Source organism: Cyanistes caeruleus, chromosome 1 (genome assembly GCF_971803275.1).
Source record: "Cyanistes caeruleus chromosome 1, bCyaCae1.hap1.1, whole genome shotgun sequence".
Lineage (NCBI taxonomy): Eukaryota > Metazoa > Chordata > Aves > Passeriformes > Paridae > Cyanistes > Cyanistes caeruleus.
The window spans coordinates 110,230,187-110,255,116 of record NC_141701.1 but is presented as its reverse complement, the minus strand read 5'-3'; the positions used below and the strand labels follow the sequence as shown (position 1 = coordinate 110,255,116).

At 39.8% G+C, this 24,930-nt stretch overlaps 2 protein-coding genes across 5 annotated transcripts in view; one reads left to right on the top strand and one right to left on the bottom strand.

Moving 5' to 3' along the window:
- Positions 1 to 15,640, bottom strand: part of EAF1 (ELL associated factor 1) — a 19,873-nt gene extending 4,233 nt beyond the window's left edge. Inside the window, exons 1-4 of the mRNA XM_086849972.1 lie at positions 15,480 to 15,640; positions 12,286 to 12,380; positions 8,717 to 8,853; positions 6,023 to 6,189 (exon numbers count right to left, since the gene is read on the bottom strand). Of these exons, the coding sequence (XP_086706098.1) occupies positions 6,023 to 6,189; positions 8,717 to 8,853; positions 12,286 to 12,380; positions 15,480 to 15,582 (502 nt within the window). The 5' untranslated portion in view covers positions 15,583 to 15,640. The remainder of the gene's footprint in view (positions 1 to 6,022; positions 6,190 to 8,716; positions 8,854 to 12,285; positions 12,381 to 15,479) is intronic.
- On the top strand, positions 14,682 to 24,930 carry METTL6 (methyltransferase 6, tRNA N3-cytidine). 4 transcript variants are annotated; one of them, XM_086849962.1, is made up of 6 exons: positions 14,682 to 14,825; positions 17,353 to 17,736; positions 18,427 to 18,561; positions 19,762 to 19,932; positions 21,638 to 21,779; positions 24,470 to 24,930. In XM_086849962.1, the coding sequence occupies exons 2-6, from the start codon at positions 17,455 to 17,457 to the stop codon at positions 24,625 to 24,627; spliced, it is 888 nt and encodes a 295-aa protein (XP_086706088.1). In that variant the 5' UTR covers positions 14,682 to 14,825; positions 17,353 to 17,454; the 3' UTR covers positions 24,628 to 24,930. The 4 variants fall into 4 exon arrangements, with proteins under 4 accessions (XP_086706088.1, XP_023775080.1, XP_086706073.1 ...); XM_023919312.2 differs by lacking the exon at positions 14,682 to 14,825 and adding an exon at positions 14,865 to 15,010; XM_086849947.1 differs by lacking the exon at positions 14,682 to 14,825 and adding an exon at positions 15,480 to 15,697.

Genomic DNA, 24,930 nt, shown 5'->3' with positions numbered 1-24,930 from the left:
GGGCAAATGATCGCAACAGAAACTGCCTTGATTTCAGATAATGCATGAAACTGCTCTAGTGCAGTCAAACAGCCCATTGTAAACAAACTTCAGAAGCAGATGGATGACAGGAAATAACTTTGCAGTAGGGCAGGTGAGAATTGCTGAGAATTTTCACATACTGGGGAGTGGCAAAAATACCATAACCTGCTACAGAGCTTACAAGCAGCCAGGAAATAATGAAACTATTCTGAAACTAGGAAGTTACACAGCTTATGACACTGCCCACTTCAGGGTTTCCAGTGGAAAGAAACACTAGAGCACCATGGCAGCAGCACAACAGCCTCATCAGCAACAGCCAGTGTCGGCCGAATGACCGGTTACTAAAGAGCTATTAAGGTATGCCACCCCAAATTTTACAATATTGTTAAATTTGTCATAATTATAACTGGCCTAAACACTAGCAGAGAACAACTCTTTTGCATCCACCCACAAGGCTGAGTATTTAATGACTCGGTTAATCTTGGCAGGTTTCCATGAGAGAACAACATCCACACATATATTAAGCATAGGATGTGAAACCCTCAAAATTTAGGCAAAATTGTGCTGAGTTCTATACCCATAGTGCTTGTCCTGGAAACTCACAGACTAAAGGGACAAGAATGAAAGAAGGGAAAGATGAGGTATTATCACCCCTATAACAAATAACAAATGGAGAACTGATGCTGGGAGTAATTCATGTCAGGTCAAATGTGCGTCAAGAGTTCCTTTTTTAATAAGACTCATTTTCCTTGGGCTGCCTAAAATAAAAAATAACAGCTAAGTTTTCAGCCTCCACAATATTTGCTGGAGAGAATTCCTCTAGCTCAGCATGAGCTTGAGAAATTGTGGGTTTTTTTCCAGATTTAAAATCACTTTTTCACTTTCAAGGTTTAGAGCTCAATTTCAAGTGCTACAGTTATACTCCAGCTGGGTATTTAAGGATAGCAGCGTTGTTTTTCCACTTTATTTCCTAAATCTAGATCCCTGCCTATACCATCTGTGCTCTGTGTAGTTCACCAGGATGCCAGGTAAAACCTACCTTTTCAGCTTGAAGACTTAGCATAAGAGACCACTGGAAGAGCAAGAAAGTATGACTCAACAAAATCATGTATTGATTCAGCAGGCCAACAGAAGATACTACTTTGTACTGTAATATCTTTCTCTCTTATTGCCTCTTAACACAATCTTTAAACACAGTCTTTAAACATACATTTCGGGCCTGGAGTCTCGTACACAAACAAATGAGCACCTGTGAGTCACTGCTCTCAGCCTACCCATAGGAGGATTTCAAATTATAAATATTCCTTGTGTTTAAGGCTAAGAAATTAATAGGGGAAAGCTAAAGGAAAGGTAACCAGGAAAAAAAGGTACTTTCTCTTTAAAATGCTCAGGTTTAAACTTCTTTTCCCCCAGCTCAATGATGTAAAATTTCTGCATTCTTGTAGTGATGGAGTTAGTTGCAAATTATAGTGATGATAGTAGTACAGTGTTAGAATACCCTGGACTGCAGCAAGCACAATCAACTATCACAGCCCCTACTGCAAAAAGATACAAGAGACAAATCTAATACAGGACAAGTGCCTGAGAATTACACATGTATGCCTACAGAGCTGGAGTCCATGGTTGAAATGGGGGAATGTTGGCACAGAGTCTGAGAACATAGAGTTCACATGTAAAATAGAGTGAAGAAGGTGAAATGATCTTAGGCATTAGTGGTGAGAGGGAAAAGTTAAAACAAAAACACACCGCAGAGAACAAGGAAAAAAACCCCAAACCTATGCAAGTAGTGAGGACTCAACACAGTAGGTGAGGAAATAACTGAAGGAAGTGATGTTGTCTGACCAACGGGAAAGGAAGATTAGCCTGGCCAGTTTTAAACAGAATTGGAGATTAGTGTGAGAATGAAGAATGGAAGGTTTCTGCTGGAGAAGCAGAAAACTAAAGAGCCCATAAAAGAGGCTTGATTATGAGAAAGGAATGAGAGAATGCCTTGGAAGTAGTGCTAAAGCCCACTATGATGAACAGAGGCAAGAAAAACCAAAACAGAACCAGTATCACGAGCTTCAAGGACTGGGAAGTTAAGGCTGTTGTCAGTGACAGTAGTCACGGGTAGAAACTTGGTCAGAGCCCATGTTCTTGTCAACTTTTGCCTCACAGGCTGATTGACAGCTTCCCCTCAGATCTCTGTTGTCTCTTGTTTCTTGAGCCCAGAATTCTAAATATCTTATCTGAGCAGATGAGAGAAAAGCAATTGTTTTCACTAATGTTCTGGTGGCTGCTGCACCAGTAGAAGTCTATCAAGAGAAATTCAGCAGGACCACTAAGGAATTCTCTTCAAAACACTCTTGTCTCACACTGTCAGTGACTAAGCCAATGATGACATCAAAGCCTTATAGGAAAAACACATCTGCTTTATGATGGTTCGATTTTGCATTTTCCCAACTGACTGCTATGCTTAGTAGAGTTACAGGTACTGAAGATGTGGGTTAAACATTTCTTTATGGTGCTTCCAATTAAAATAGCTGTGTGTGTATGTGTACATATATTCTAACCTGAACAAGGAAAGAATTTGACCTTTCCTAGATCTTTCTGCGCTGTAAGATCAAACACCTCATGTCGATGCGCCTTTGCAGTTTAAAAGATGACAAGAGCCAGGATGTGCAGCAGCTACTTTTTAAAAAGCTTTCCATACAGTACAGTTTCGAACACTTGCCTTAATTGAGTCTACATCATCTGAAAAGGCTGACACTGCTTTGGGAACCTTAACTTCTCTACATTTCATGTTACTGCTGTAAAATTTTTTTCAAGAAGAACCAAATGACTGTTTTACACTGACAGGCAATACAGGTTTTAGAGTAAAAAAAAAATGAATCCAAGGTCAGAAATAATTATCCAAACAGAACAGCCTTTCTCAACAGGGCTATCTTCTGTATATATTCAGCATCAAATACCATAACAGTGTTTAACTGCTCCTACTTCTTCTCTCAATTCCAATGGGTTATGCAGATTTTTTTAACTAAAGCCTTAACCTTAGGCTGCAAGAATACCAAGGACTTCCAGAAAAATGTCATTCAGCTTTAGGGAAAGATAAGTTTGAATGCCTATAGCAGAGCATTTACTGCTAATAACAGAATGTAAGGTGGAGAAATCAACTTGATACTGGCACTCTGAGCATGTGGAGATGGCAGCTACAACAGGCAGTATTTTATACTGATGCACAGAAAATTTAATTGAGGTGTTCTTGAGAGACAAATACAGTGCTATGGCATAATCTTCACACACCACAACTACATTCCAGGTAAATAAAATCTGCCCAGATTTTTAAGCACTGAGTCTTCAAACCTGAAATATATTTCTGTGGGCTTTTTTCTCAAATGTTGTAATTATGTCAATATTACTGACATATATCAATAAGTTGCATGCTGTAGTTTTTCAGTACTACTGACATATATCAATATGTTGCATGCTGTAATTATGTCAGTGGTGTTGAAAATATTTCTGGTGTGGTAAAATATGTCTGATAAATGTCAACTATTCTGTGCAAATAAATGGCTGTACTGTGGTATATGTGTGCAAATGTCCACAGTTTAATGAGACATTTTCAGATGTAGCTGAGTGTTCTAAAGAACAAGCTCCTACCCTCTCCTATGCTCCCTTCAGGCACGAGGACAATATAGAAGCTTGTAGAGGAAACGATTCCACTTGTGCAAAACCCTCAACACAGCCTCCCAAAAGCCTCTGTCCATAAAAGAAGGGACTGGTTCAATTCCCAGGTGCTCTGTCCTCAGACACTGTTGTTTAGACAGCTGTGTAACAGCACAGAACTGACCTACCTGAAAGTTCATTTCCAGCTCATCTGTAAGGGAGTGGTGGAAATGCACAGCTGAGGGTACCAGGGAAAGCAGAAATGTGCACTGGGTTACCTTAAAACCACTGTGCAACATCATGAGGGCTGTGTGTATCACCACACCCGTAAGTAGGGCATACTGGAAGCAAGAGAGTGTCAGCATGCCAGGGATTCTTTCAAGCACCTCCTTTGGGAATTTTAAGTTCTGTGCTGTGTTCATTAAACAAAATCCACAGAATTTCAGCTTTCTGTTTATCTTTCTTTCGTACAGAGGAAGTACTTCAACCAAAACGTAAGCTACTGCTTGAATGGAAAGAACACAGGCTCTTCAGAACTTTCAAGTCTGTCCTCATAAAAACACGTATTAGGGGAAGATAACAGGATTGCAGACTACCCTACAGGTTTTACAGGTCATTGTCTACATTTCATTGTGGGATGGTGCCATTTTAATTTTACCTTTTCTAAGTAGGTTCTTATGATATAAATGGTTTAGCAAAGCTGACACTCTAGATCATCAATGCTGGAAAAAGTTACAGACTGTAAGCAAAAAATACCCCTTGCCCAGGCTTTTGGATCTTCTGGGGCCTTGTACAGTTCTCCCTGTAAAGCACCAAATTAAAGTCCTGTTTTCAGTACAAGTCAGGTGCTCTAATCCTTGATTTTAGAAACAAAACCCCACAGGTTATTTATTTGGAGGCACTTTCATATAAAAGATAATCAGGTGGCAAAAAAAATATTAGGACAGCTCTGAACAATGTGACTTATACTTTAAACCACTAGAAAATTATCTTTTAGAATAAGTGTTACCCCAGACAAATGTAATTATTTTACAGTAGTACAACCTTTACAAATTGCTGTATGGATACAAATGAGTGCCCCAAAGGTTAAGTAACTTATTACACCCTACAGGAAAAGACATTTAAAACCCACAACTGATTGAATTAAAAAAACTGATATATCACCTATTATCTTTTTCCTTACCCCTATTACACAGAAAATAAAAATAACAATAACAATGCAGCTAAGGGAAGTGTAGCTAACAGAATTTCCCAGACGTTGATTCTGGCTGCTGACCAGCATCCAAGTACTGAAAACACTACTGCTGCAGAAAAGTGAGACCAGTCAGCACCTATGCAAACACATAGCTTAGCAGCAAAAATGTCACCTAGTGATTACCATGAACTGAAAAAATACCCTGCTGAGTAATTATCTTCATCTGGGCAATTAACACAGGCTAAGTCTACAGGCAAAAATAGCTATATGGGACAGAGAAAAATGAGAAAGAAACCCAGAAAAGCAGACAGAAAGAACAAGCTTAAAATAAAATAATGGTGCCAGTGCCAGAGAAGAATCAAACAAAAATTAAAATCTTCCTTATCCTGGCTGTATTATCCACAGTAAAACCAGGTATCACATCAGTAGGAAAAGAAGGCCATGGGCAAAGAAAGTGCATCCTACCCACAGCAGAACAGGAAGCCAAGGTGCTGCTTGAGCAGAAGAGTGAGTTGAGCCAGTCATTTCTTTAAGGTACTTTTTTACTAGAAGTTTAGCAGCCATATGGCAAGTGTGCCAAAGCTGCAAAGGAGTGGTGGTGGAAGAGGGTAAGCTGCAGGTTTGTTCACTCATTTCTCCCCTACTAGCACTGCTTGGCATGGTGCAAACTTGTCTTGTGCTGGGAACACAGCTGCCTAGCCCTTCCATCCCACCAACCTTAGTCAGTGCAGGGTAACTTTCTCCAAGTGACTTGACTGTGTAACAAGACCTTGGACCATCAGGCTTTGTCAGTGCTGTTGTGGTGGCCTAATACACCTGTGCAATAGGTCCAGCACTAAGCTGCTGGTTTTTGAATTCACATTATTTTTTTTTCTTCTTTTCAGAACAGAGGAATAGTTTGGAAGAGAGAAAATTATCCAGAAAGAGGAAGCTTTCTCATGTCAGAGAAGATGGCAGTATAAATATCTCTTCTAGTAGAAGAAAATAAATAATCACTTCAGTTAGATGAATAAAGAAACGAGATATAAGGAAGAAAACACAGCTGTCAAGTACCATCTTTGAATCCCCGAATGTTTTTAGAAATTGTACAGCCAACATTTTTATTATAAAGAAGAAAGACAAAATCAACCAAAACTTAAGAAACTACAAACCCTTCTTTACCTCTCTTAATATCATCCAGCTGAGGCTCTGGTGAAGGATTATCCTTCAAAGGAGAAGTTTTAGGTCCAGCTGCTGGCTTGGTTGGAGCTCTGAACTGTGAAGGAGGCTGAGATGCTCGGGCAGACTGTTGCTCTATTCGGGCTTGGATCTTACTGCTGCCCTCTGCTCTGAAGAAACAACCAGACACATTCAGTGGTACTGTGCAACTATGTCCAGCTTTTTCAGTATCCTTGTGCTAATGCATCATCTGTGACATCCTTTTGTACAGATCTCTACTCTGTTTTACAAAGATGAGGACTGTATTACAGCTTTCTGTATGCAACACTTCCTTTCAATAACAAAGAAACATACAACTACACTGCAACACTCTTACAAAATGTACTTTCAAAACCAGATGTGGTTCAGTGATGTCAAATTCTCTACTTGAAAAACAATGAAAGCTTTAATTTAGCAATTAGTACTTGTATTTTTATCAATCATAGTAATTTAAAGTAACTACAAATCCATTCACAACAAAATCCTGCTTAAAACAATCACAGCAAAAGAAACAATTTGCTCACTTGCAATTAAATCATCTCAAACTAAACTCTCTTAGAGGTCAACTTGACTAGAGTAATCATTCTTACTGCTAAATACAGCATACAAGCATTTAATTCATGGTTTTTATCCATTTGCTGTTGGCCTTTCAAAACAGTTCAAGCTGTTTCCTTAGTGGAAAATAGTCTCCAGAATAACACTCTACCAACCTGTTCAATTCAAACCAGGTATTTCTGCCATTTACTGAACTTCTGATGTGACTGAGATTGCAGAACAGTCAATACCCTTGGCAGAAAAAGAAACCCAAAAAGCCAACCACAAACCCAAAATAGGTTCCTTTACAGTACACCATAATAAGGTTAAAGGGTGTGGTGTATTTATTATGTAACACCAAAGCCTTTGGGGTTATGGCTTTATGCAGTGCAGCACAGAAGTAGCTTGTGGTTATTAGAGCTCAGTTTCTCTTTTAGGAGGGTCCCAGCTCAGCAATGTTACACTCTGTGACTGGAAATTAATCCCACTGCCAGGTAAGTTAAACTAGTCCAGGCTGAACTTCCTGGGAATTCATCTAAACCACCTGTGGTACTGGAGCTGGTACACGGAGAATTTGCTGGGCTATCCCTGTGCCTCAGTGAACTCTAGATTCAGCCTCACAGAGAACCCTCTCTTCATTCATCAGTGACATGCAGCTGTTGGATACCACATTAATGCAGTTTACAGTCAATCTACAGCAGAAGTGAGGAGTTGGGAAGATACTCACTGTATCAAGTGAAAGGTAAAAGCCAAAAATTTCCACTATTAATTATGCTCTTGGAACTACAGATGGTTTTATGTGGAGTAAGGTCAGTTACCCCCTTGTGAATGTCCTCAAGGTGTTAACACTAAAAGCCCTGTTCCCACAGAGTGTCAACAGGTCGTTAAAGATCCGAGTAGCCATGGAAAATAAAAGGCACTTCTGATCTAGAAAATCAGTGACTTTGCAAAGCACTGTTCATCAAAACAGGGATCCCCAAATTTTTTACTACCCTCCCTCTGCCTGAGAAAAATTGAAGTATTTTTCCCCACACCAGAGTCAGAACTCAGTGTAACCAAAATCTCACTGAACCAAGGCCCTCCTGCACTCACTTGCTCCCTTCCGACTTAAGCTTCACCAGACAAAGTCCAGCAGAAGAGAAACTGGGATCTCAAATCTCATCTCTGATGTGCTCATATCCACTGGATAAGATGAATACTACATGGATGAGTTTTCTCATTACTGACTCAGAGGAGTGTTACAGTCCATTTACCTTTAACTCAAGGTATTCTTGGCAAACATCCAGCCAACTAGTGATGAGCTGCAACCTACATTTCTAGTAGTTTTAGCAGCTAAGGATTCTACACTGCAATAAAATGTTTTTTAACATAAAACTTCTAAATTTATTTGAGTTTCTTCTTCAAGAAGGCATTTGAGTGACTGCTTTCTTTTTAGATCTCAACCTGTGGTTCAGTGATGCTGAGAGATCCAGACACTTCAGGTACTTGCAGAGCAGTAGGACTGCTATAAAGGTCCCAGCTGCATACTTCATAGCATTTGTGCAGCAAAATAAGAGTATTGGGTCAGAAAGGATTTCTAGCTTCATCAATTCTTCTAGGCAAAACACCATAACCATTATTTCTACAGCTCTGCCCACCTTCACCAGCTGGAGGCTTTGTACTTGCGTTCCACTTAATATATTGCTTGTCCAATATGGGAATGAGCGTTTCTTGTTCACCAAGATTATGTTATTGAAACATCATGACTCCCACAGGAAGATGTAGGGAACAAACCTAGAAAGTCCAATAATCCTTTTGACAGTCTAATATTTTCATGGGCTTTTTGGCTAAACAGAGATTCCTGAAACACATCCCATCCTTCAGCCAGCTTCTAAAGCCTCAAATCATACAGGTGTTTCACTGCAAACTATAATTATGTCATTTCAGCAGTGGAGAATTTACAAATTCTTTACTCTTGGATTCACACTCCTATTTGCATTTTTAGGCATGATAATTGGCCATGTAAAGCTAAGGCTTAGTAATTAAACATGACTACAAAGTAAGAGAGTTCTGTTTCAAAACCCAGTCTTAGTAAGAAACTTCAGCAGTAATTAATCCTGTGAAGAACCCTGTCCCCAGCTTTACCTTGTTTTCTTGACTTGAATGCTGCTACTAAGCTTTTCCAGCACATACTCCCCAGTGTCATGATTGATAATAAGCACACAGTCCTTCTGATATGGTCTTTTATTTCCTTTAAAGACAGTCATTGGTGGAGTTGAACCCTGGTAAAAAGAAAAAGCACATATTTGTTTGGTTATATTACCCTGTCCAAAAATTTATGAATACTAAGAGAAAATAACATATGAATTGTTCTGAAAAAGAGGCTAAGCATTTAATGTTTAGTTCCTACAGAAAATATTCATTCATGAAGAGAAAAATACAGAGAAAATGTGCAGTAGATCAGACATTTCCTCATAGCAATATTATGCCTTTCATCATTTTAAGTGTCTCTGCAGTGACAAAACATCTTCTCCATGGCTGCCTTTATTTACAACTCTCATTCCCAAAATGGCAGCGTAACTAAATTTGCATAGCTGTCCCTGACAAGTATCAGAAATCTTCTTGATGTTTCTGCCCTGGAAATCATGGGTTTGGATAAGAAATAAAGTTCTAATTATTTGCGTAGCAGAACTATTGCCCAAAGAAATATGTGGTCAATTGAAAAATAATTTAAACTGCATCGTATATTTTACATAAATATATATGACAGTATTTTCACTGGTTTACAAGTGGTTTACAAGCAATTGTCACTTACAAACTATGTAAGAACAGCTGCCTTCTTCAAAGTCAGATTATGTATATGCCCATGCAATTATACTGAAATGTGTTCTCAAAAGCAAATGGGCTATTTTGATGCCTTCCAAAAAGTCCCCAAGTCCACAGAATGCTGCATAGAGCCTTGAGAAATCTAAAGGCTTAGACTGAGAAGCAATAAAGGCCACAAACTCATGTGGTGGTGCACACTGGCTAACTGGGAATGCTGAGATTATGCTCAGCTGTACTGCATCCATGCACAGGCTGGTTCACACACTCAGTCTTGAGGTTACAGACAGCTGAATCCATGGTCTATCACCACATAAGGGCAGGGATACACCTGGCCTTGTCAGAAAGCTGTTACTCAAGGGATTATGTTCTCAGCTACAAAATATTCTCAGGCTTCTCTGTAATGTATAGATACTGTATAAAGGAATTTGTTTTTAAAAATAAATGTTTGTTCATATGCACCTTTGCACATACTGTGGGAAAGCAACCAAAATCAGGGAGAAAATGAAAAAACCCTGCACTCTCCTGTATTTTATTAAGAGTAACAAAAATGAACAATCACATTTTAACTACTTTGAAAGCAATTCCTATTCTCCATGTTGCTAATAGATTGAATATATTTGAATTTAAAGTGGGTTCTGAACAGTAAGTGTGAAAAATCTGAGCTCAGAACAAAGACACAGTAAGAGAGATTCAGAAATATGATTCAGAAAGGAAATTGTCTCAGGAAAGTCTAGTCTTCAAAGACATGTTACATTTTTATCGTTCCTACATTTAAGAGAGGAAAACAACATTTAAGAAAGTAAAAAGAAAGCTGAAAGTCAAATCCTGCTTGCTGTTGACAACTAAGCCAGGAAATGTAAAATGCAAACGTAATGAAAATTGATCAAAGTTTGTTGGCTACCATTCTGCTACCCAGAAGCCTCTTAACTCAGTAAAGACTGTGATTTTGGCTAAACAAGAAGTAGAAATATAAGTGCTTAAGCAAATTAAGTCCCACTCTTCTACTTAAAATGTTTAGGCTTTAGGTTAGTGCCTAAGTAACAGTGGCTTACAAATTTTGCTGATTACAGGAGGAATTGTTTTCACCTGTGAGGGTTTTTTGCCTGAGAGAGTTTGAGAAGTGCTTGGACAACGCTCTCAGGCACATGGTGTAATTCTTGGGATTGTTCTGTGCAGGGTTAGGAGCTGGACTTTGATGATCTTTGTGGGGACTCTTCCAACTCATGATATTCTATGATCTTCTTCTGTAGTATGCTAACAAACAGAAATTTTCCCTTCCCCAATCCAGACTGGTTTTCAGGTATTAAAATCACTAAATCCACACACAGAAATAGTACTTCAATGTATCCAAGCTGCAAGAGACACCACAGTATTTCCACCAAACAAATTATCAGAGATATTCTCAGGGATTAGGCAATTTCAGAAAGAAAACCTGAACTCAGAATTTGAATCTTATCCAATTGTTGGACAACTGGGAAGCAAAGCATCCAAGAAATTCAGTGAAACTTGTCAGGGATGAAATGATCTCAAAACCTCTCATTCTTTTCCAGTATGCCAAGTGTTTTCCAGCTCTCTGTCCAGAACACAGGCAGCACTGCCTTGGAACAACACACACAGAGTGTCTTGGCTGCCTCAGCCTTTGGAGCATACCATAATCTCAAGGCTGTTCATATTGAGGGGAAGAGAATCAAATTGACCTCCTCAGTACAGAGATTTGGAAAGGAACATTACAAGTGATTCCGCTCAACACAAAACATGAATAAGCAACACTGTTTCCAAATAATCCAAGATGAATGCTGCCCTTAGTTGTGTTGTTACCTACTCTCCAGTAGCACTACCACAGTCATCTTTTCTACAGACAAAAAACAGTATGTGACCTCCTGCAGCAGTGAAGGTGACCAAAGCCACATAAAGAACAGGAGCAGGGTGAAGCAGGCTACAGCTTCATTCAGTGAGAATTACCACAGTACCATCACCTACCAATTAAAACCATGGGCCTGCTGGGATGAACAATACCAAAAGGATCTGACACACGGCTTCCAAAATGACTGGTACCCCCCCTGCAGCTACCAGACCCATTGATGTCTGTGAATTGTGGTTTATTGGTGTGACACATAGCATTAACTTCAGCTAATAAACAAATCCAGTTCCAGCACACGAGCACTTCCTTTTGTTTTGGTAAGGAAACCACTGAATCTTCAATTACAAACCAGCTGCACCTATAAACAGATTGATCACTTGTTTTATTGCTTTTTGACCATCATCTTCACACAGCAGATTTTTATGGCATCATTAGGGAAGGAAGTGGATGGAAAACTACTTCATGGCAACTCACCAGGACCGCCCCCTTGCTTCCACTGATAAAGCTAAAGGCAGGGAACCCTCTATGCCCTATCTGTACATGTTTGACTAAGGGCAGGAACACGCTTACAGGTCAGCCTGGGGGTTCTGAATATCCAACCTTGACTGAAGCCCGAGTTACATTGCCTTTCTTCAGCAAACCATAGCACTAAAAATGGATGGGAAGCAGGTGTACAGCTTCAGCTAATAGTAAAATTCTCCTTGTCTGGGAAGGATGGGAGGAAAGGAAGGATGGGAGGAAAGGAAGGATGGGAGGGAGGGAGGAAGGAAAGGAAGGAAAGGAAGGAAGGAAGGAAGGAAGGAACCAAAAGTAAAGAAAATTTTGGCAACCTCACAAATACAGCCCTTTACAAGATCCAACTGTATAGTCCTTTCCTAAGGACTGCAAGGGCAAACTACAAGTCCGGCTGCTTAAATATTGAAGCCACAGTGTTAATAAAGAAAGTGAAAATAGCATTTACATTAGACTGTAACAACACTGCAAATTTACTGGAGAGTAAACAAGGGAACATATATAACAGACTTACTGGAATATGTGGCAAAGTGATGGTAACATCATCTCCTTTACCCACTTGCAGGTCTCCCTCACAAGACGTATCTATTGATGCTGGCTTAAAATCATCTAAAGAGGAAAACAAATGTGATTACATTTGTTAGAGTTGCCAGAAGAATCACTGTGCCCTGCAAAGAGCCACCACACATTTACTGTGATTACAGGGAATGGTAAAACACACAATAGTGTTTACAGCAGGGGTGGAATAACACACCAGTACATTGTGTCTATACGTAGCAACCCAGTCATGTGGTGGTGCCTTATTCTGAACCTTCTTTTTAAAAAGGAAATAAGGTTCTAGATCATGTGCTTGAACACCAAAAGCAGACTTCTCCAAACCCCAGGCTTTGAGTGGCACTTGGTTTTACAGGCCAGTGTAAAAAAACTGTACCAAATTCAAGAGAGTAACAACTTCCAAAATCCTGGGCTCTGCTTAGCTCTTTCCAATTCCAAACCTGAGGACTCTCTGTGATAAACACTAATTTAATGACACCCACTCATTTAGTCTTATAGATAGATATTTCAGGCTCTTTAACAGCCATCTCGCCTACACAATAGTGCTAAAAGCTACACATGGGTGGAGGAGATCTCAGCTCTCACTTCTGAGGAACGAAAGAGGTGCTGATCTTACTTCAGCAATCTCCATGCTGGTCCAAAGCATCACTAAGGAGAGGCACTGTACTGGCTTTAAACTAACACTTGTTTTAGGTATTTTTGCTCTGTTGTACAGAATGCTTTGTTTCCCAGCCAAGGCACTTCTGTTTAAAGCATGCATTTGAACTGAGGACATTTTAAGTTGAAAGTATTTTTCCGTCATTATTCTGTTGTGCTGGTGAGCCATAAAAAAAAAAAAAAACGAAAAAAAAACCTATCAGAACCTCTAATAACTTGAGAGAGGATTTAGACAAAGTGAAATAAAATCACACAGATATAGGCTAGTTTGCTCTGTGTTTGTTTTTAAAAGAAGCCTGCATTCAATTCTAGCAATCTTGCATCTGAAGAGGTGCAATTATATTCATGATCAAGGCTTTTAATTACTGCATTAGTTATGAAATTAATACCTCAGAACAAATTTAAAATATAATTCCACTATGAAAAACACATTTGCAGGAAAAAGAACCCAAACCCTGGCTTGTAATAAATTCTCGTTAAGAGGATGTTAATGTTTAATTGGGTTTTACTTTGACAGCACAACAAGCAGAATCAGACACACTTGACTTAATCCTCATGCCTTAACTGCCAGATCAAATCATAGCCTTCAATTTCATCTGAGCAATCTGTTTCTAGCTATTGTTTCCCACCTACTTTATGTGCAAGCTTGCTAAATAAAACAAACCAGCTGTACAAGAGCTAGTGTCTTTGCCAAAACGGGATCAAGAGTTTCAACAGCACAGTCACTAACCTAAGAGGAATATCACTATCAGTCTTCTTTCTTAGCTACAGCAATATAGAATTACTTTAAACAAACACTCAACTGATTGTTTTCATTTTGTTAGCACGTGCTTGCCTAATCCTCATGTAGAACTAGAGCACATACTTCCCTCCAAATATACCCACAGCTCTTTTCCTAAAAATCTAATGTTTTTAAGATGTGTTTTCCAAGGATAATCCAGTTTCTCAGTACGGTATTTCAAAACCATTATGATGTAAAGGAAGGAAGTATTTTAAGAAGGTTGAAACAAACGTAGCCTACAAAATCCTCTCACTGTAGCTTGTGTGAAGAGGATTATGGAAATAATATAATGCTGGATCCCAGAGGAATCATTTCAGAACAACAGTTAGGGGAAAAAAAACAAAACAACAAGACAATGAAGAAATCTCATTTGAAAGTCAGAGATGGAAAATAGAGCATTCAGAAATATCTTCTGAAATAAGACTGCATTCTTCCAGTTGCAGTCTGAAGAGCTTTGGCTTTGCAATCCCTTGGAAAATTGGTTATTGAAGCACTTTCCATTCTAGAAATCTAGTATATTTCCACCTGGATATGGCTTGGGTTTAACTCAAACAGGACCAGGCATGCAGGTGACCAGTGTGCCTGAAACTACTATTTGTGGTGTATGAATATGGACAATGAGACCAGGCCTATATTTATGCTTCATAAACCAAAATATCCTACTGTTGTCTGTATAAATTCCCCTTTTATAGAAAAATACTGAATTAAAAGTTCAGTATTCTTAACATTTAGTCTTGATGGTTTACCAGTCACTTTAGTAAAAAAAAAACCTGGATTCATTTTACTCAGATTTCTTGTCCACAAAATTCAATATATACTACAATATAGTGAGTTCCTCTTCAAAACGATCTACCTCAGGATTTATCTTGCACTTATTAGGCTTTACTGTTTGTGTCTGAGTCCTTTCTGCTTGCTTTCCCGGGACAGTGATTTACAACAGCTGTCTGGCATCGGGACAGCCAGGGACAGGTCTGCTGGGCTACACATTGCTTCATCGGGAAAATACCCAGTTAAAAACCAAACTCCGGATGCTCCCGCTGCCTCTCCAGGCCGGGCCTGTGGTGGGTTCTGTCCTGCAGTTAACTGCCAGAGAGAACAACACAAAATGGCAAAGCCACCCCTTTACGGGGGGAACTCTTTATGCTTCCAAGCGATTAATGACAAACTTTCTAAAGCTGCTCCTTCGCTTTGGCCTGACACGCTCAAACCTCCTCCCTGCCAGCATCCACCTTCCCCTTCTTCCCGGGTTAGACCCCTCTGTGGGGAAAACACTCGTGGAGAGGAAAGACGGGCGCTGAGGGAGCGGACGGGGGGGAGACAGGTGCTAGAGGGGCGGTAGGGAAAGGGGAGGAGAAGAGCACTGAAGGGAATAGGAGGGAAGAGGAGAGACGGGCCATGAGGGGACAGGAGGGAAGGGGGGAGACGGGCCATGTGGAGATAGGAGAGAAAGGGGGAGACGGGCCGTGAGGGGATAGGAGGGAAGAGGGGAGACGCGAGATGACGGGCCATGTGAGGACACGAGGGAAGGGGGGAGACGGGAGATGACAGGGCAGGAGGGAAGCGGGTAAGAAAGGCGCTGAGTGGGGACGAAGCCCCGCGATGGCGGAGCGAACGAGGCGAGGAGAGCAGTGGGGTGGGCGCGGCAGAAGAAGCAGCGCAGCCGGAGGACGGGACGCGAGCGGGGAGGAAGGGGCGGCCGCGGGGGAGGCGCTCACAGCGGATGGTGTGGAAGGAGGCTTTGGGCCGCCGCTCGAAGCTCTCGCCCAGCTGCAGCGGGTGCTCCTCCTTGTCCAGCAGCGAGTTCGCCGAGCCGTTCATGGCCCCGCTCCCGGCCGGGCCGGTCCCTTCCCTCTCCTCCGTGCGCTGCCACCCGGCGTCCTCCCGGAAATTCTTGACTTTCCCTTCCGGGAACCCTCTCCGGGGCTGGCGGCGGGTACGGCGGGACGAGGCGGGGGCCCGGGGCCGGGCTGGGGCTGCTGCCCCGGGGAGGGTCCCCGGGGAGGTGGGAGCCCGGCGCTCCCCGCCCTCGGCAGGGCAGAGCAGAGCACAGCAGGACAGGGCAGGGCAGGAGGGGCCTTCCTTTCCTTCCCTGCCGGGGTGTCCGAGCCCCGGCTAGGCTGGGACAGGAGCTGCTAGAGGGAAGCCGGTTCCGTGTGGGGGGACCGGGAGATCTCATAGGGGTGTTACATGTTCGTGGGCTTAGCTCTGGATTAAACACCTTTAAAAGGTTCTTTAGCTAAGCATGGGCTGTTGCAACTGAGGTTATCATCGCGCTGCCTTCCCACCCCAGCAGACGCGTCACTGAAAGGACTGGCTTGCGTGCGTTTGTTTTCCTCGCTCGCTCTGTGAGGAAATAATGGAGCGTGCCTAGAATATAGGCGTGTGTAGAAATAGGGCAGAAATTTTGATGATTAAGTTTTTGTTTGTTTGTTTCGAGACTATGGTTTGTTTGAAGAGACATCCTTTCAAAGGACCCTCCTCTCCATAACCTCTTCTGCTGTTTTTGGTGGAAAAAGGGGTGTGCCTATGAAACTGGACCAAATTCTGACAGTTCTTTTTTTCATTTACATGCTTACATATTTTATGTTTGTGTTTGAATCGTGACATGTATATATCATGATAGCATCATATCTAGCATATATAACATGTACCTAATTATCCATTATATGTCTCATAGAATGTATTTTATCATAAGACAAAATGACTTAGTGGAGTACTACTCTTTTTTGTTTGTTTGTTTTAGGGTGTGTGTTGTTGTGTTTTTCTCGTTTCCTTTTTGGTAAATTGACACCAATGCCTGGCTCTGAGCCCTGATGTATATGAGCAGTGTGTGTTTGCTACCTAGGCTTCCCTGGGAATCACTGGGCCATCCTAGAGGATTTGCATGCTTAGGACAAGGCAGATGTCAGAACCAGTTTAACATCAGAATAAATATCTGTGTCCCTTTCCAGCCTATGCTGGAAATAAAGCTTTTTGTTAACTTCTGAAAATAAAACCACCTGTGACTGCTAAAACCTGTGTGAATCCTCAGGAAGAGGCAGTGGGAGGGATGCTGGCACAGGCCAGCTCTGGGTGTTTTGGCCACAGTACTGATTTTGTTCTCTTCTTTAGGTGACATGGTGTTATAAATGCTGTTGTTTTCAGCAGTGTTTTCTCACAGAGCTGAGAGCAGGAAGGAGAAATGCTAACATGAATACACTTGAATTAACTTCATTAATTTTAATGTGACTTTTAAATGTCATCTGTTCTTCAGTAACCTTTTTTTCTAAAGTGTTCTAACTGAGGTTAATGAGAAACAAAGCCCTTGCTTTTCCTCTCAAGTCTCTTTTAGTGAAAATAAAGTTAGAGCTGCACCATCTTTTTCTTGTTGGGTAGCTTTCTAGGATGCAGAGGGAAGACCAGGAGACTCTGAAGTATCTTCTTTGACTTTGACATCAGTGTGATGTTGTATATGGTTCTTAGTTTAAATTAAGGTTTTCTGAAATTAGGAGAAATCTGGTGACATGTAAATCCATCAGGTAGGAGAGATCACTAAAGTTGTAGTAAGTGCATACTGTAATTATTTCTCATTTTTAATTCTGCTTCTAGATCCTCACTTATTTTACCTAAGTTAAGCGATGGAACCATACACTAAAGAAAAAAAATCGTCCTTGGGTCTTTGGTGTTCATGTTTGTGTGAAAGAATCTAGAATGTTCCAAGAAAAGGTGTCAGCCAATTGCTTAAATATGGTAACAACATCTACTGAAGATGGTGCTTTCCAAAAAAAAGGCCATAGTGCTCGAGTCCTTAGCCCAGAAGAAGCAGAAAAACTGGAAAAAGATAAGGTTTTGGTGTCTGAGTTCAAACAACTAAAACTGGAGAAAGAGGCACAGAAGAACTGGGATCTATTTTACAAAAGAAACAGCACCAATTTCTTCAAAGACAGACATTGGACAACCAGAGAGTTTCAAGAGTTAAAGGCATGTCGTGAGGTGAGATCCATACAATTCTGCTGTAAAAGATGGGATTGATTGTTTCCAGTCAGTTCTTTCCAGGGGAGTTAATAATACTTAGAACAAAGCCATTTGGGTAAGAGCTGACATACGTAGTTTGCAGTGCCGTGTGTATTTTCTTTTAATATCAAAGATGATTTCTCAGAATCAGATGCATCAGTTCAGTTTCAGTTTATAATTGGCCCTTACTGGATGGGGATGCTGTTCATAGAATCCTGCATGCTGAGAGTGAGGTCTGGAATATTTGGTTTTTGAGTCCTAAAGTAGACAGCTTGTCTCTCTGTGTGCAAGCTGGTGCACTTCAGTACACTGCTTTAAAGAAGAACATCCAGAATTGCAGGCTAATTGCTGAACACAGTTAAGGGGATAGCCAGATGCATCTGTTGTTCTTTATAGCTGAATCCAAGACAAGACAGAAATGGCACAAGTATGTTGATTACTTAAGGAGTAGATGACTGAAGAAATATTAATATGTTCTAAAATGATTTCTAATTTTGCAGAAATCAGGATGTCTGTGTTTAGTGTCAGATTATGCAGTGCCTGTCTACTTTGGTTTTTTTGAAGAATCATAATTAAAATTGATTATAGCTTTTAAAATGCTGGTTGAAGAGTGTCTCTGCTTATATGATGAGAAAACAAATGTTTTGTCTTGTATTGCTTCCTCCCTAGTTTGCAGATCAAAAACTGACCATTCTGGAAGCAGGCTGTGGGGTTGGGAACTGCTTGTTTCCACTCTTAGAAGAAGATCTGAATATTTTTGCATATGCCTGTGATTTCTCTCCTAGAGCTGTTGAGTATGTGAAGGTTGGTGTGACATTTGAAACTTCTTTCAGAGTGTTTTTTAGTAGCTTCTAAAATTCCAAATGACTGTAACAACAGACTTCTCTTGGCTTCTTTTTTGTAAGAAGGGTAGAATGTGCGTTGCCAAAAAAGTTGAGACTGATGCACTTCAGTGGAGATCCTATGTAAGAAGCCAAATCATTGCTCAAGACTTGGCTTTTCAGTGTCAAATTAGAGCATTGTTGTATATTACTTGAATGATTTATGAAGATAGTGTTTTTTGGGAGCACTACTATGTCTCTGCTGACTGTGCGGTAAAAGCAAAATTTGTTTGTCATGGAATTTTGCCCTTAATAGAGGGAGTCCCAAGGAGAACCCTGAAAACAAGGCTGGGAAAATTATTGTTAAAGAAATTTGTGACCTGATTAGGAGTAGGTGTGTTTACACTTAGTAGTGGGTACTTCAGTCCAAAGTTGAGCCTTGCAGCAGGGCTGGTGGGAGCTTTGGGCTTTAAAAGTCTTTAATAAGTTTGTAATGACAGGTAAATTTCTATATATCTATAATTGAAAGCATTGTTACCAAGAACCACAAGACACAGACAGCATTTTTCATGGGGAGGATGGGAAGAAATACCTGTGGCAAACAGAAAAGGACAGCAGCTCCCTGGGATGTGGCTGCACTCCAAGATGAGGTTGGGCTGAGTGTGTATCCTGGGTTTTGGATGACTTAACAGCATCTGCCTCCACAGCTCTTTCTGAATTTCTTTTTTGCCAAGACCAGGTTGTTTTTTTTTCAGCAGCAAAACTGAGGGCTACAGCAGCCCAGCTGCAGGTTATGTGACAGGAACCCAAATTGTTTGCAGTCTACCTGTAGATCAAGAGCTTTACTTTCATCACCCTGTAATAAGTAATTTCTTTCAGTAGTATTTATGTTTTCTTTAAACAGTAGAAGCAGGAGTAAAACAGAAGTGGTATGTTTTCTGAATGGCCTTAATGCACTTTCCGTCTTAAATTAACGGGAACAGACTATTCCACTAGTTGTAGTTTCACTATTGTAGTTAGCAGCAAAGAATTTCTGATTGCAGTAGCCACCTGTTGGAAGTTAATATTCTCTTGTCACTGTGTTTTATGTCTCTCTACTGATGAATTTCACAAGATTTTTACTTTATTGTAGCAACAAATGCTGTTGATTTTCAGTGAAAGCTTGCTCTTTTAATTTCCCTAGAAAAATGCCTTATATAGTACTGAAAGATGTAAAGTGTTCCAGTGTGATCTTACCAAAGATGATCTTCTAGACAATATACCAGCAGATTCCGTGGATGTTGTCACACTTATATTTGTGCTTTCTGCCATTCATCCTGACAAAATGCATCTTGTCCTGAGGAACATTTACAAGGTAAAACCAGCTGAATTTACTGCCTTTAAACCACTTCTTTTTAGCTTGAAAGTACATTTTTTTTCTTTGAGAAAATCACTCTCTTGCAATGGTGATTTTTCATATTATATTCCATGGATGTATTTTGTTAGTTCACCAAGTATGCAGGACTAAAATATGTTTTATAATGTCCTTTTTTCTTTTTCTCCTGGTATTGTGAAATGGTTTGGATTGAGGCTTAATTCATGCCATCAGTGTAACAAAAAGATATATAAAATATGGCCTTCATGTACCTGAAAGTAGCCTACAGGAAAGATGGAGAGAGATTTTTACAAGAAAGAGCATGTACTTACAAGGAAAGGGGAAATGGATTCAAACTGAGAGTGGGTTTAGATTAGATAGTAGGAAGGAATTCTTTAGGGAGGTGCTGGCACAGGTTATCCAGAGAAGTTGTGGATGCCCTACTCCTGGGAGTGTTCAAGGCCAGGCTAGATGGAGCTTTGTGTAAGCTGATCTGGTGGAAGTTGTCTCTACCCATGGCAGGGGGATTGGAACCAGGTGATCTTTCAGGCCCCTTCCATCCCAGGCCACTCTATGGTTTTAAAGCTGTAACTTGGGTTGAATGCTATGAATGATGTTTATATATTGCAGAGATGTCTGTGTTCATAAGGTATGAATGCTAGTGAGCCAGAATTAACTTCCAGAGATCCAGTGACCTGCAGTTAGGATGTTGCTGGTATTATTAAATGTATTTAACCTGTGGTGATTTAGAAGTGGAGGTTCAGAAGTCAACATTAATCTAGAGAGACTTAGCCCCCCAAAATGTCTTTGTCAGTTGATAGACTAGGATAGGCCCATCTAAAGGGTGGTTTAAACAACCTGAATTGTGATTGTTCTGAATTTCCCTGAGATGTCATGTATTGACTGCAGAGGAAAACAGTCAACGTATTTTTTTATTTTTGCATATGTGTGTATTAAGGGTCTTGTATTTTCTGATATTATTTGGCTTGTTATCAGTAGTTTAAAAAAGTAGTACTAGGGGGTTTTTGTATATCTCCACTTGTTTTCCAAAATCAGGATTGGTTCTTAGCTCATATAAATATTTAGATATCTAAAATCAGCATGAGCAATGACCATGTATATATAAACTTTAAACTCTTTATAGCTTGCTTCCTTTACAAAAAGCAATTAAAAAAAAATCCATGATGCATTTTCCTAGAATGTTTTCTTACTTATTTCTCAACATATTGCAACATTCTTCTTTCTCCATGAAAAAAGAAGTGTCACGATATTCTAAATTTGATTGTTTACCATCAAACAAAATCAGATGCTAAACAGGATAATAGTCAACAGAAAAAGTCGGGAATTTTTGTTAAACTGTATGTTTTCTTATTTTCTTAGTGTTTGAAGAGTGTTTCTAATTTAATTTATCAGCACACAAACAGGTATTCTAAAACTAGTTGTACTCTTTTGTTCATGGGGAAACATTTTTAAGAGTCAATCCAGTTTTTACACAACTTTTTTGTTGCACAGAGAATGAATTATATCTTTATCTATCTATATCTACATCTATATATAGATGTAGATATATTTATCTCACTGTTGTATTGACTGTGTTAGTCTACCTTGTCTTAGTTACCTGTGTCTGTATGTGTACACAAATAAATATACCTATATATGACTAAATCTGTTTAGCTTATTAAAGCATGTGTGTATTATGTGACAGGTGTTAAAACCAGGCAAGTGTGTCCTGTTCCGAGACTATGGCCTGTACGATCATGCAATGCTCAGGTTTAAATCTGGCAGCAAACTTGGGGAAAACTTCTATGTCAGACAAGATGGGACAAGATCGTATTTTTTTACTGAAGGTAAGATATACTGTAGAGTGCTTTCATTTCTGTGAAGCTTCTGCTCCAACTTTCTCCAGAGAACTGCCAATATGCCCATGGAAATTTTATTTTGTGTGGATGAACTGTTAAATTGTGGTTTATTTAATTTACCATCCTTTTTGGGAAGAAGCAGTTATTTAGACTGGCAGAACTTTGTGGAGCACTTTCTTGTTTACAAGCTTGTTGTATGTGCTGTAATTCTCCAAGAGCAGTAGTTTCTGAATTTGCTGCATTTCATTCAGATTTGTTACCTAAGGGGAAAAGACCTATGTTCAGTAAGAGGATTGATCATCTTCATGAAGCAAGTAAGCAGTTCTTTTGGCATCATTCTTTGTGCAGGGCTATTTCTGGTGAGCAGGATGAGGTCTATTGACTTCTAAAAGCAGAACCACAACTGCAGCACTGAGAAGCTTGTGTATAAATCTTGCTGGGATAGCACTGACTAGCTGTGGTCAGTCTGTCTTCTAGGGCTTGTTTTTTAGTGAAGACAATGCAAAAAAAACATTTCCATGTGATACAGTATTTAGTTTTTGTTCAGTGCTCATAATGGTTCAGGAGGAAGGGTGGTTACTGCAGTTTACTGGTGGAGAATTGAAGCACAGAGATACAAAGGAATTTGCTTAGACTCTCACAATGAATTTGGATTATAGCTTGGCTATAGCTTCTAACTCCCAGTTCCTCGTGCTAAACTCATTACTCCCCCCTATCACTTGTGGAGTGTTATGTAATAAGAGCTGTGAATTTATTTCTGTGGGGCTCTTTGTTCTTAGTCTAAAGCAAAATACAGCCACTGAAGAGATGAATTTGGAGCCAAGTAAATGTTATTCATATTTTATGCCATAACATATTACCTAATTGCTTCTGATTTATAAAAAACATTAATCTTGCCTGAGCTCCCCCTATTCTTCATAGGACAGTGATGAAATCTAAGATAATGCAGGCTGTGCTACAGCTTCACTGAAGCATTTCTACAGCTGTTATTTATTGAGTGATGTTTAGTTCTATTTAAACAATTAGCTGTTACAAAGAGAATGAAAGCTAAAGGGAACAAATAAGGGACTGACCTAGCAATGGAATTTTAAATCTCATTTTTATTGTGTTTTAGAATAGTTTCTGAATAAGAGTTCCTTGCTACTATGCATGTTTCCCTTGGGAGAAGAATTGAGATAGGGACCAGGAAGAGGAAGGAAGGAGAAAAGAGAGAATTTTTTTTTATATTGCTTGTGTGAGCAATTGTTTTTCCATGGGCTGGTCTGTGACTGTCTCACAGATCACCTCTACTCCCATTCTTAGTCATTGTGATCTTGTTCATTTCGCAGATTTTCATATAGACATTTCTTAATGCTTGAGAATTCTTTTGTTACTGGAGACATGACTCCCATCATTTCCACAGAGGCTGGAACCCTTGCTATTTTTCATTTCTTTTGCACTACATTGGTACACCAAGTAATTGCTACATGGGGTGATTTGAATTATACTTAGTTATAATATGTCTGGCCTCGGATAACAACACAGAATTTCTCCCATAGGGAAGAAAATCCATTCTTCTACTACTTCTAATTCTACTTAGTAGTACTTAGTAGTAGTAGTAGTAGTAGTAGTACTTCTACTACTAAATCTGTGGAGGAATGAATGGTTGTAGTTTTGTATTATGAAATACGTGCAACTTCCTTATAATAAGATTTCAGTAGGTCCACAATTGAGTGCTGCTTGTTTATATTTCATTGGTGTGGGTCCCCCATTTTACATGAACACACAGTGTTGACAGCCATGGTGGGCTTTGGTTGATAGAATCCTGCAGTGCCACCGAAGTGGGTGGTCTCATCTTCCTCAACATACTATCTCTAGTGGTGCTTCCTGTATCCACATGATCACTGTTTGATCAAGGTAATCCCCCTGGGCAGTGAAATATGGAATGTCTTTGTTTTCTATCAAGTAACACAAGTTTAGAACAGCTTAAATTTACTGTGAAGTTGCTGCCTGAGTAAGTGAATTGAGGTGCAGGAAAGGAAAAATGATGATTTTTAATTAATATGACTAGTCAATAGCATGAGCAGACCTTTCTGCTGCACAGGTCACCCTGTTAGTGAAGTGCTTCTGCCTTCCTTAAGGGAGATATGCTTTGAGTAAAATTTTTTTGTTTATGGAGAATACTTTCAGTTCAGTTTAGTGGACTCTTGGTACCACCATATCCTCTTTGCCATTTTGTCAGTTTTTCTGTTGAGCAATTGCATGTACCATAGGGTGTTATTCTCCCCTGAGCAGAAGTGCATCTGCACAGCTGGATTACCTTTGAAATATTTATGGTAAGTGATGTCTTCAGTTAGTGAAGGTCAGCTACACAAAGGGAAAATGCACTGGTATCAGTCACAATGAGAATGACAAGGCTTAATAAAAATAAAAGATGTAGCAATTTTTGGAAATTCAACTGAGTAACTAGCTTAAGCCCCAGTTTTACAAGCTGTTTTGCTTAGGTTGATGTTTCCAAAGGAGATCTTTATTGATTTTTATTCAGCAGTCTGCCCACATAGAACAGCTTGAAATCTGAAGGCCTGCGTGATTTTCATGCTGTAACACATAAGAACATATGCTTATATAAATGCTGTCTGGTGTTTTAAAAATAGCTTAAACATAATATTTAATTTATTTTTTTTTCCATTCTCTTCCAGAGTTCTTATTTCAGCTTTTCAAGGCTGAGGGATATGAGCAAGTGGTCAATGAATATGTGCAGCGAGAAACTGTGAATAGGAAAGAAGACTTGCGTGTTCCAAGAGTTTTTCTTCAAAGCAAATTTCAAAAGCCTTTCAGTGAGACAAGTTCTTGCTGATTAGCAACAGCATTGCTTGTTTGAAATGGAAGCTAGCACATCAGCTGTGTACTCATCTTTCTGGTGAACCAAAAATGACAGCACCCAGTATCTCTTGTTGGTTTCCTTCTTAGGATACAAAATATGAATGCTATTTTAATTCAATTTAATATTTAATTCCATTTTAAGACAGTTTAGTGATGCAGGCAGCCTGTTGAGCATCTGTATTCCTGGTTCTAAAATAAAACCTGTGCAACATTGTTGGAGGATGAGGTAAAGCATAAAAGTAAACTTCCATTTTTATTAAAAACTATTTTAAAATAA